We start from the raw sequence: 12914 nt of genomic DNA, 5'->3' as shown, positions 1-12914 counted from the left end.
GTTTTGCCATTCTTTGCTGGGGTGACTTTGTCCTCCAGAGAACATTTGGTTTGGAGGCTCAAGAAGATCACACTTGGGGGTATGTTGCTAGCAGCAGGTGCGTAGAAGGCAGGGATGTTCCTAAACAACTTATAATGCACTGCAGCCCCAGAAAACAAATAATTATTTGGCCCTACACATCACTAGAGCCAAAGTTCAGGAACTCAGTTCTCATTAACCTTTTAACAAATTAGAGTAACCAGTCATTTAGTTGAGTAACTAATGAAGAAGCTTAGGCTCAGATTGATCAAGTGACTTGCTCAAAGTTATACAAGTTGATGCTGGGGCCAGAATCAGATTTTGTTACAATTGACCTCTGAGGTTTTTTTTGTTTTGTTTTGTTTTTTGCTGTTTTACAGCCACACCTGTAGCACATGGAAGCTCCCAGGCTAGGGTTGAATCGGAGCTGCAGCTGCCAGCCTACACCACAACCACAGCAATGCTAGATCCTTAACCCACTGATTGAGGCCAGGGATTGAACCTTCATCCTCATAGATACTAGTAGGTTTCATTACCGCTGAGCCATGATGGGAATTCCATTTGGTGATGTCATTTTTTTTTTTTTTTTGTCTTTTTTTGCTATTTCTTGGGCCGCTCCTGTGGCATATGGAGGGTCCCAGGCTAGGGGTCGAATCAGAGCTGTAGCTGCTGGCCTACACCACAGCCACAGCAACGCGGGATCCGAGCCGCGTCTGCAACCTACACCACAGCTCACGGCAACGCCGGATCGTCAACCCACTGAGCAAGGGCAGGGACCGAACCCGCAACCTCATGGTTCCTAGTCAGATTCGTTAACCACTGCGCCACGACGGGAACTCCCATTTTTAAGCAAAAATATTTGTCATGTAACTTCTGTGTTCATTGGCATTGTATATGGTGCTGAGGTGACTAAAAAGTTGCTGTCTGCCAGGAGTTCACAACCCATTTGGGTAAATGTCTTAGGGATTATTTGGTTATATGCAATGGAAACCAGCTCAAATTGGTTTAAGGAAAAAGGAACTTAGTATTGATAGAGTGGGCTTTCCTATGACCCATGACCCCAAGGTAGGCTAGGTACAGCTAGGCTTCATGAAGTCCTAGATACGTTTGCCTTTGTGGGCTCCTTCCTCTGTAAAAAAACAAAACAAAACAAAACTAGGAATTACATTCTGTAGCTGTGTTGGTATAAAGACAGATATATATTAAAGTTTTTTCCTTTTACCCTAAAATTTATTTTTTTCTTATGATTTTATTTTATTTTATTTTTTTGTCTTTTTGCTATTTCTTGGGCCACTCCTGCGGCATATGGAGGTTCCCAGGCTAGGGGTTGAATCGGAGCTGTAGCCACCGGCCTTCGCCAGAGCCACAGCAACGCGGGATCCGAGCCGCGTCTGCAGCCTACACCACAGCTCACGGCAACGCCGGATCGTCAACCCACTGAGCAAGGGCAGGGACCGAACCCGCAACCTCATGGTTCCTAGTCAGATTCGTTAACCACTGCGCCACGACAGGAACTCCTTTCTTCTGATTTTAAATGAAATTAAAATATTAAATATTTTGAGCCCCTAGAAGTATCGTGGGCTGCAGGCACTGTGCTTCTTCTAACTGTAGGTGAAGCTGGCTGAGGAGTTGTACAGCGTGTTTTAAGCGAATGGAAGTGACTTTCTTCTGCTCAAATCTCCTTTGCCAGAATCCAGTCCAAATTCGTGAATTCACAAATTGGAGTTATGAAACCATGAACAAGTGTGCTTAACCGCCTCTGCTGCACTACCCTAAACTAGACTGGGCTTTTTGATGCTGAGGAAGAAAGGGAAGGAGTATCACGGAGACAAACTGCCGTCTCGGCCGTAGCTTTTTTCAAACAGTAGTCCTTGTGTATTAGAATTGAAAGTGGGTCAGCATATACATGTATAGGAATAGAGAGACCTCCTTATAACTTACAGGTTATTTGTTAAGAAGAGGATTTTGCAGAGTTCCCATTGTATCTCAGCGGGTTAAGAAACTGACCAAGTTTGATCCTTGGCCTCGCTCAGTAGGTTAAGGATCCAGTGTTGCTGTGAGCTGTGGTGTAGGTCGTAGACGTGGCTCAGATCCCATGTTGCTGTGGCTCTGGTGTAGGCTGGCAGCCACGGTTCATATTTGACCCCTAGCTTGGGAACTTACGTATGCTGCGGATGTGGCCCTAAAAAGATGGGAAAAAAAAAAGAACACATTAAAAGACAGATTCCTAGGCCCCACCCTAAAAAAACAGAAAAAAAAAAAAAAAAGGATTTTTCAGTAAGAGGGGCAAAGGAGCTGAGGATGTAAATGAAGGTTGGTGGCAGGAGTGGGAAGGAGTGAGTGGGTGACAGGCCCTTATTCTTTCTTGGAAAAGGAAATGCCTTAGGCAACCACACTTAGTTTTATGGAAATTCTTGGGAAAGAGTCCAGACTGCTTAGCACCTTGATTCCAATATGCAACCCAGTTCCTAGTCTGTGTTATTTTGTTTTGGCCACAGTATGCAAAAGCTGGCAATGTGTTACATGTATCTCTTTATTTTTATTATTTTATTTTATTTTAAAATTAATTTATTTTTTTACTTTTTGTCTTTTTAGGGCCACACCTGTGGCATATGGAGGTTCCCGGGCTAAGGGTCTAATTGGAGCTGTAGCTATTGGCCTACACCACAGCCACAGCAACACAGGATCCGAGCCATGTCTGCAGCCTACACCACAGCTCATGGCAACGCCAGATCCTTAACCCACTGAGCAAGGCCAGGGATCGAACCCACAATCTCACGGTTCTAGGGGGTTTCGTTTCTGCTGCGCCACGATGGGAACTCTTTATTTCTCTTTTTAAATCTTTAAATATTCACGGATATTTGAGAACCTGCTATAGGCTTAGACATTGAGGATATAATGAGAAAGGAGGTACAGTTCCCTCTGTGAGTGAACTTACAGTCCTGTGGGAAAGGCAGACTGATACTGACACCAGTGTGTGGTTAGCGCCATCCTGGGGGTAATACTGCAGGTCGGAACGTATTAAGAGTGGCGTGTCTTACACTTTTGGGGAAATCCAGGCGGGTGATTAGGTGAGACCTGAAGGATGAGATAGCCAGGCAGAGAGACTGGTGGGCCAGGAGGGCAGAGAAAATAGCTTGAAGAAAGGCCCAGAGGGGAAGGAGGGAGCTTAGCACACTTGGGAAGTGCAGGTGGCTGAATAGGCCTGGAGTGGAGGTGAGAAGGGAGGAGGGAGGGGCCCAGCCAAGAGGAGATGAGAAGGGCCTTGAGTGCCGGGTTTAAGACTCCATCCAGAGAACTGTAGAGAGCCTCTGAACAGGAAGTGACTCTGTGAGATTTGTGTTGTGATGTAATTTCTACTCACTGCCCTTATGATCTGCCCTTATGGTCAGGATTCATAGAAAAAAATTTACTTGCCATTTTTATTTTCCTTTGGTTACTAGAAACACTTGTAACATCCATGACTTTTCAGTTGTGGAATTCTTTCTCATTTCCTCTCTGCCTTTGTGGCAAGGTTTTTTAATCCATCATCGCATCACCTCCTTGTAAGCAGACATTTTCATCTTTCTGTAGCTTGTACTCTTCTGTCTTGAACTTGCTTAAAAAAATAAAAAGGAGTAGTAAACTATTCTTTGATTTAAAATATAGAGAACTGAAAATAGTAAAAGTAGGATTTCCTCTCATGGCTTAGTTAACCCAGTTAGTATCCATGAAGCCACAGGTTCAATCCCTGGCCTTGGTCAGTGGGTTAAGGATCACACATTGCCATGAGCTGTGGTTAGGTCACAGACATGGCTCGAATCTTACAGGATGGCTGTGACTCTGGTGTAGGCCAGCAGCTGCAGCTCCAATTGGACCCCTAGGCTGGGACCTTTCATGTGCCGTGGGTGCAGCCCTAAAGAAGCAAAAAAAAAAAAAAAAAAAAAAAGTAAAAATAGTTGACAACTTTATAGTACATATGTACTGAATCTTACCTAATTTTAATGTTATTTTTATGACAATGTACAAGGTATCTTTAACATAAAATACTTACTAAAGAAATAGTGGTAAGTTTTTTTATTGCACAAATTCCTCTTGGCATAGTATTTAAATTTGTATAACTTTTAAAAAATAGCTGTCTGAAAATGCTGTAAATCTGTGATGTGAGTAGAAAGCATGTTTTAAATTGTTGGATGGGGAGTTCTCATCGTGGCTCAGCGGTTAACGAACCTGACTAGTATCTGTGAGGATGCAGGTTCAATCCCTGGCCTTGCTCAGTGGGTTGAGGATCCGGTATTGCTGTGAGCTCTGGTATAGGTCGCAGATGTGGCTCAGATCCTGTGTTGTTGTGTTGTGGCGTAAGCTGGTGGCTTCAGCTCTGATTTGACCCCTAGCCTGAGAACCTCCATATGCTGTAGGTGCGGCCCTAAAAAGACCAAAAAAAAAAAAAAAAAAAAAATTGTTGGGTGGAAGGACAGGGGGAGACATGATATGACTTGGCAAGATCAACTGCCTAGTAGGTTGTAAAAGTATAAATAGAACCTGGGTATTTTCTCATTTGAAAATGCTGCAGAATCTGGAAATGTTAGCATGTACGAAGGGGAGAAAATCTAATTTTGGTTCAGATAATTTTGTACCAGAAAATAAAATTCTAGAACCTAATATTAGGTTTTCAGGACAGAATTAGATTCGTGTATGGTCCATTGGTATCACACTTTCACACTTGCTAGTTCCGTAAGTGCTGTGTTCCCTCCGGCTTCACGTGTTTTTAGCAGCGAATTCTTTTTCAAGAGTCACACACTGAGAAGGAAGCCCTCACTCCTCCTCTGTTTCAGAGTTAGAATGATCATGTATGTTCTTTCCTTTCCCTTACCTCCAAGGGTGGCGTGAGGGATGATGGGAATATTTTCATGTAAATCCAATATGCTAGAGGTATGCTTGCCGTTCTCTGTTTCACTTTATTGTCATATTCATAGCCTGGTAACCATTTTAGAGAGATGTTCTCCATCAGCTTCCTAGGGAAAAAACACGCTTATGACTAAGCCTCCCTTAGCTTTTACTCATTGGGCCTCGTGGTCCTCCTTTGGTGGGCATCATTGCAGGTGGGCAAGCAGGCACTGCTCCATCCTATGCTTTTCTAGAATTCACATATTTTAACTAAATAGGAGCATTTGCAACAGTATTATATTGTAGTATGTAATTAAAAGCAAGTTTTCCAAACCTTTTTATGTGTAAGTAATTCTTTAATCATCCCTTTGAGGTTTGAAGTGGAGGGGTTATAACCCTAATTTTTAATCTTACTCATTTAAATTTCGGGACAACCATGGAAGAATTAACCTATTAGTAAACAGCTCAATTCCGTGTGAACCGAGTTTTTTTCTTTTTTCTAAAGCAAGCCTGTGGAAATAGAGTGGATAGTTGTCTTTTGTGTCTGACAGGAAAGAAAAGGAACAACCAAAGTGGATTTTTTGAAGAAGATTGAGAAAGAAATCCAACAAAAATGGGATACCGAGAAAGTGTTTGAGGTCAATGCATCTGATTTAGAGAAGCAGACTAGGTGAGTAACAGTTTGTGAAGTTCTACACGTTGTGTTTGCAGAACCAGTGGGTGCAGAAACTGCTGTGTGGAAAGAGTAAGACAGATTGTATTTATAATGCCTGAAATTGGCTGAAGGAGGTGACTTCCACTTTCTGAATTTCAAATTACCATCCTCTTTTCTGTGAAAATTTTAAAGGATTTTTTTTTTTTTTTTTTTTTTTGTCTTTTTGTCTTTTGTTGTTGTTGTTGCTATTTCTTGGGCCGCTCCCGCGGCATATGGAGGTTCCCAGGCTAGGGGTTGAATCGGAGCTGTAGCCACCGGCCTACACCAGAGCCACAGCAACTCGGGATCCGAGCCGCGTCTGCAGCCTACACCACAGCTCACGGCAACGCCGGATCGTTAACCCACTGAACAAGGGCAGGGACCGAACCCGCAACCTCATGGTTCCTAGTCGGATTCGTTAACCACTGCGCCACGACGGGAACTCCTCCAGGATTTTTTTTTAAATAATATTTTTTGGAGTTTTTCTTCTGGTGTAGCAGCTTGAGGATCTGGTGTTGTCACTGCAGTGGCTCAGGTTGCTACTGTGGCGTGGGTTCAGTCCCTAGACTGGAAACGTTGACATGCTGTAGGCACGTCCAAAAAACTCAACTAGTATTTTTCATATTTAGACAAAGGTGGATGTTTAATCTTTTGAAGTTTTATCTTTAATGGCAAAGGAAAATTATTGTTACTGAGATTCATATTATAGTGATAATTATCGCCAAGGCACAAAATATAAATTTTGAAGGGTTTCTGTATTAGAAGATCTTATTTTGTAAAACTCTTGCCTAATGTTAAGAATCCTAGATAATAATGTAGGCTGGCGGCTATAGTGCCAATTCAACCCCTAGCCTGGGAACTTCCATATGGCACAGGTGCGGCCCTAAAAAGATTAAAAAAAAAAAAAAAAAAAAAAAAGATTTACAGATTATTGATACGTAATTGTACATCAGTTATACTTTAATAAAAAAATACAAAAAATATATATATCTAACTAATAAAAAAAGAACCATAGGTTAGAAGGCAGACCATAGATAATGATATGATATTGGAGAAAAGCAAAAACAAAATAATTGCCATAATGTAATACCATAATAAATATATGCATCAATTATAAGTTGTATCTCAGTTTTAGCTATGTTAGAATGTAGAAAAATGTGCCTTTTAAGAGTCGGGGAAAGGAGTTCTCCTATGGCACAGCAGGTTAAGGATCCGGCATTGTCACTGCAGTGGCTTGGGTGCTGCTGTGGGTGGGTTTGATCCCTGGCCCAGGAACTTCTACATGCTACAGGCTCAGCTGAAAAGGAAAGAGTTGAGGAAATAGATTGACAGCAATATATTGGTAATAGTAGCTAATATTGATCTCTTAATTATTCAGTATGCCAAGCCATTAGGAAATAGGCCCTTTTTGTTTTGTCCTCTGCTCTCCCCCCAAGACCGGAAATAGGAATTTAGTTAATTAGTTATTTCTGAACTCAAGGCATTTAGAAGTTCCTGGGGCAGGGATTGAATTTAAGCCACAGCTGTACCTACACCACAGCTGTGGCAATGCCTGATCCTTAATCCACTGTGCCAGGCTTGGAATCAAATGCGTGTCACCACAGAGATGATGTGGGATCTTGAACCTACTGCACCACAGCAGGAACTCCAGTTGCCGTATTTTAACATGCATGTTCTCATTTAATCCTTCCTTTCCTTGGCCGCACCTGCAGCATATGGAAGTTCCCTGGGTAGGGGTGGAATCGGAGCTGCAGCTACCGGCCTATACCACAGCCACGGCAACGCCAGATCCAAGCTATATATGCAACCTACACAGCAGCTTGTGGCAAGGCTGGATCCTTAACCCACTGAGCAAGGCCAGGGATGGGACCTGCATCCTTGTGGACACTACGTTGGGTTCCTAACCCACTGAACCACAGCAGGAACTCCTCATTTGATTTTCGTAATAAACTTTTAAGTATTTCAATTCTTTTATTTTATTGATGGGAGTACTGAGATACAGAGAGATTAAGTAACCAGCCCAAGGTTGCATAGGTAGGAAATGACAGGGCTTGGACTTATCAGGACTTATTGATTCCAAAGTCTGTCCTTGTTGTTACTAAGCTGCATTCTAATGGAATTTTTTTTTTTTCTAAGAAAAAGGAGTTTTCTCTAACTCAAAGTATATGATGTTATACTTTAAAGTATAATTTGAAGCTTCTATTTGGTTCTAGAACTTTGGTCAATTATAAGGTAATTTCAAGTAATTGAAAGTGAATTAGAAAGCTGTTTTGCTCAATGAAAGAAAATGAACTGAAGCAACTTAGAAATATAACTGAGTGAAAAAGGCAAATGGCAGAAATCTTTATGAATTAGACTTTTTTTTTAATAAAGTTCACTAGTTAGTGAAACTATGATACATTGTTTAAGGGCACAGATATAGGTGCAAACTATTCAGAAATGAGAGTATGACAGAAGTAAATTTCAAGGTAACGGTTATCTCTGGTGGGAGGGTGGAGGGGAGCACACAGGAAGCTTCAGTGAGTATGTAAGTTGGGTGATGTGTTTACAAGTGTTCATTTTATTCATACATGTCTTTTAGATACACTTGATTCATTAAAAAAAAGAATATAACAATACATTAAGTGGCTTTAAAAAAGTGCCTTTTTTTTTTCCCTTTAGGACCGCACCTGCAGCATATGGAGGTTTCCAGTCTAGGGATCGAATTGGAGCTGTAGCTGCTGGCTTACACCATAGCCACAGAAACACGGGGTCCAAGCCTTGTTTTCAACTTAACACTACAGCTCACGGCAACACCAGATCCTTAAGCCACTGAACAAGGCCAGGGATAGAACCTGCATCCTCACGGATGCTGGTCAGAGTTGCTTCTGGTGAGCTATGGTGGAAACTCCAAAAAAGTGCTGTTTAAGTGAATTTATGACATATAATGTAATTCTGAGAATGTTTTATCTGAGGGCCTCCAAATTGCTTAAAATGTATCTAATGAATGCATATCTCATTTAATCAGTAAAACATTAAATTAATCCATTTTCCTAAGAGTATTAGTATTACTCGTAGCATGTCTTTTTTTTTTTTTTTTTTTTTTTGTCTTTTTGCCTTTTCTAGGGCCATTCCCACAGCATATGGAGGTTCCCGGCTAGGGGTCTGATCAGAGCTGTAGCTGCCGGCCTACACCACAGCCACAGCAATGCGGGATCCGAGCCGCGTCTGCAACCTACACCAAAGCTCATGGCAACGCCGGATCCTTAATCCACTGAGCAAGGGCAGGGACCGAACCCGCAACCTCATGGTTCCTAGTTGGATTCGTTAACCACTGAGCCACGACGGGAACTCCTTAGTATATCATCTTTACTCAGTATTTTAGCTTAAGGTAAATTTTCTACAGGGAAATTTAGTTCTTTAACAGCCGCCTGTAAGTATCTTGCTTTTTCTAAATCCAAAGTAAGTTTCAATTTTAGAGAGTTTTTAATTTCTGGATTTATAAATTTAATTTTCAGTGTCTTTTAAATAACTAAATTTTAAGTAATTTGTAGTAGAAGTTTCCACAACACCACCTTTAATGTAAAAGGAACTTAACGTTTTCTTTTTTGTACTGTGTTTTTCATGTGACTGTTTTGCAGCAAGGACAAGTACTTTGTAACCTTCCCATATCCGTATATGAATGGGCGCCTTCACTTGGGACACACGTTTTCTTTATCTAAATGTGAGGTAAATCTTCCTCTGTGTCTAATGTAATGGGATGGGGGGTCCTAAATAAGTAGTATGCTGAAGAAAATGGCATCTATGGAATTTACTTCCTATTAAGGAATTTAAACATCCCTTAATTTTAAGCATAATTTTTATATTTAAGTAATTTAATTTCTATATTTTCATGTGCTGTATGTATATGTGTGCAGGGGTCTGGGTATGTATACATGTTCATAAGTAATTCCTAGATGAGTGGAAAGACAAAAAGGGATAGTGTGCTAGAATTTTGGAATGATTATAAATCTAACTGGTGTTCTAAAGAAGATGTGAGGAGGAGAGCGAAACTAATGAGATTTGTGAAAAGTCAGCCTTTTGTATTGCTTAGCGTTTAAACTTGTATTTGAAATTTAATTTCTTTCTGTAGTTTGCAGTAGGGTACCAGAGACTGAAAGGAAAAACTTGTCTGTATCCCTTCGGTTTACACTGTACTGGAATGCCTATTAAGGTAAGATGGCTTTGGGGTTGCTGTCTACTCTTTTTAGCTTAGAGCAAGTGGTAATATCCAATTCAAGAGCTTGAAGTAGGGTTTTCACATGCGTGTGTCTGTATTATGTTAAAGTGTCTTTTGAAATGAGTTGAATTTATTGTGGTGAACCAAATTTTTAGAAAACATTTGAGTGAAGAAGTGTTTCAGTAGAGGGTGTACATTAAGGTCTAAGTGATATCTAAGTAATTTTGATATCTTTTGGTTACCTTATACATTCATGTAACTATTAACAAGCAAAATGGGCTCGTTTTGTGCATTCATGACATATTTAGACTATTAGCATAAAAATGATAAACAGGCCTATCATATTTTGGTCATATTTGTAAATGTTTTAAGTTTGTCATAAACTTATATTAAAAATAATTTTCAATAAAGAATGGGCCAGAAAACTGGGGTTGAAAGAACTCCCTAAATCCTTAGGAATTGGGAAATTTAACTCTCATTTCTTTTTATTATCCAGTCTTCTGCTTTGAAAAATGTCCAGCCTGTAAGAAAGGTAGTAGAATAGTACAGTGAACACCCACGTACCCTTCACTTCAAGTTACCAAGTAGTAACATTTGCCACAGTTGCTTTAGTTCTGTCTCTCAGCATATAATAAATGCATGCCCAGGAGTTCCTGCTGTGGCACAGCAGAAACGAATCTGACTAGAATCCATGAGGATGCAGGTTTGATCCGTAGCCTCGATCAGTAGGTCAGGGATCTGGTGTTGCTGTGAGCTGTGGCATAGGTTGCATACGCACCTCAAATCTGGTGTTGCTGTGGCTGTGGTGTAGGCTGACAGCTGTAGTTCCAATTCGACCTCTAGCCTAGGAACTTCCATATGCCTCGGGTGCCGCCCTAAAAATCAAAAAATAAAAAAAATAAAATAAATGCATACCGATGAAAGATAATTTAGGAAAAGGAATCTATATGTATCACTGGGTCACTTTGCTGTATAGCAGAAATTGGCACATTGTAAATCTACTATACTTTAATTTTTAAAAAGGTGAAAAAAAATTGGCATTCTTCCATATCGTCGCAGTCCCCTTAATCCCTCCGAGAAGTTGAACATTGACGTAATATTATCATTAACCCATAGTCAGATCTCTTTGGTTGTCCTAAAACGTCCTTTCTGACAGTTTTCCACTTCTGTTGCATTCGGTTACCACCAGTATTACTTTGGTGAGTGGAAACTTCCCACTGTATCACATCAAAAGGCGTATAATGACAACTTGTCTCATTTTTGTGATGTTAAGTTAATACCTGTCAGATTTCTTCATTCTAAAAGTAGTTTTTTTCTTTTTTAATTAAAAAGTAGTCTGTGGGATGATACTTTAAGAGCCTTTGAATATGTAGTTACCCAGTGGTTACCCAGTGGTTTCAGCATCTTTTAATGATCCTTGTCTTTCGTTATTGAATCCATGGTTGTAAAATAGTGCCTTTCTTGATGTCTCATTCTTCTCCTTTTTATTAACTGAAATTGTAGAAGAGTCCCCTGGTTTAAAATACATAATTCTATATTTGTATTTTTCTTATACCTTTAGCATTGTCTGCTTGGTGTCATCTTTGTGACAATGGACTCATTGTGGTACACTTGAAAAGAGCTGAGGTTGAAAGTGCAGGTTTATGCATTAATTTTGCTACTTACTAGCTTTATAACCTTGGATAAATCACTTTTATCATTTAATGTCTGTTTTCTGGCTTAATATCTATCCTGTCTCATAGCAGGTTTCTGATGATAACTAATATATGACACAGTAATCTTTAAATTGAGAAATGCAGTTATTAATGTTATTATTCAAAATGATAACACTATATCTATCTCTATACTTCTAGTGCCTAACGTATATAGTGTACTATATTGAGTAGTCTGGGTATTGAATTCAAGCGATTGCTGAGTAAATGATGTATATTAGTGAATTTTTAGATACATGATTTCTATTATTTGAGTTTTCCCTAAGTATCACTTATTATGAATGTATAGATATATTGTAAAAAATTTAACTGTCAGTTTTAATTGGCCGTATAAGCAAAAACACTTGAATTGTTTGTACCTTGAATTTTGAAATCTATCATTTCCCATGTTTTTTGTTATAGGCATGTGCTGATAAATTGAAAAGAGAAATAGAGCTTTATGGCTGCCCCCCAGATTTTCCAGATGAAGAAGAGGAAGAGGAAGAAATCAATGCTAAAACAGAAGATATAATACTTAAGGATAAAGCTAAAGGAAAAAAGGTTTGTTGGTTTGATGCTACTTATTTTGGTTGAAGTTTTATATTTGTAATTGTCTCGTTTATACTTATATTCCCAGTCCTAGCATGGTACTTGACACATAAAAAGTACTCAGTAATTTTTAAAAAGTAACAAAAAATCATCTTTCTCATTTTTTCATCACTTTTTTCTCCTTTTTAGCTTTATTTTGAGATAATTTTAGACTTAGGAATTGCAAGATTATCTAGGTTTCCTTAGAATCCTCATTCAGCTACATCTTATGTAACCATATACAGTCCTCAAGACAAATCAGCATTCCATCAGTGCTGTTTAAGAAACTAGAGACTTCATTTGGATTCACGAGTTTTTCCTTACTATCCTTATTCTGTTGCTAGATCCAATCCAAGATCCCACTTGGCATTTATTGTCATATTTTCTTTATTTGCTGTGATCCTGGCTCTTTTGAAGAATACTGGTCAGATAATGTATAGACTGTCCCTCAATTTTGGGGTTTGTCTACTGCTTTCTCATGAATAGATTGGGAGGTAAGGTGTCTTCAGTGTATCATATCAGGGAGTGTAAGACCTCAATATGTCTTATTACTGGGGATGGTAACCTTGATCGTTTGGTTCAGGTGGTGTCTGCCAGGTTTTTCTCCCGTAAAGATTCCATTTTCTTCATTGTAATTCATATATATTCTGGGAGAAATACTTTTTTTTTTTTTTTTTTTTTTGCTTTTTAGGGCCACACTTGGGGCATGTGGAAGTTCCCAGGCTAGGTGTCTAATCGGAGATACAGCTGCTGGCCTACACCACAGCAATGCAAGATCTGAGCTGCATCTGCGACCTACACCACAGCTCACCGCAGTGCCAGATCCTCAACCCACTGATCGAGACCAGGGATCGAACCC

General features: G+C 39.7%; 1 protein-coding gene across 1 annotated transcript in view; it reads left to right on the top strand.

Annotated features, from left to right (window-relative positions):
• LARS (leucyl-tRNA synthetase) overlaps window positions 1-12914 on the top strand; it is a 74066-nt gene that overhangs the window by 3071 nt on the left and 58081 nt on the right. The window contains 4 exon segments of the mRNA XM_021084961.1: window positions 5436-5554; window positions 9199-9286; window positions 9690-9770; window positions 11891-12028. Coding sequence (XP_020940620.1) covers window positions 5436-5554; window positions 9199-9286; window positions 9690-9770; window positions 11891-12028 — 426 coding nt within the window.

The sequence above is a fragment of the Sus scrofa genome, chromosome 2 (assembly GCF_000003025.6).
Source record: "Sus scrofa isolate TJ Tabasco breed Duroc chromosome 2, Sscrofa11.1, whole genome shotgun sequence".
Taxonomy (NCBI): Eukaryota; Metazoa; Chordata; class Mammalia; order Artiodactyla; family Suidae; genus Sus; species Sus scrofa.
The sequence above is the reverse complement of the archived record's forward strand: the minus strand, read 5'-3'. Positions and strand labels throughout refer to the sequence as shown.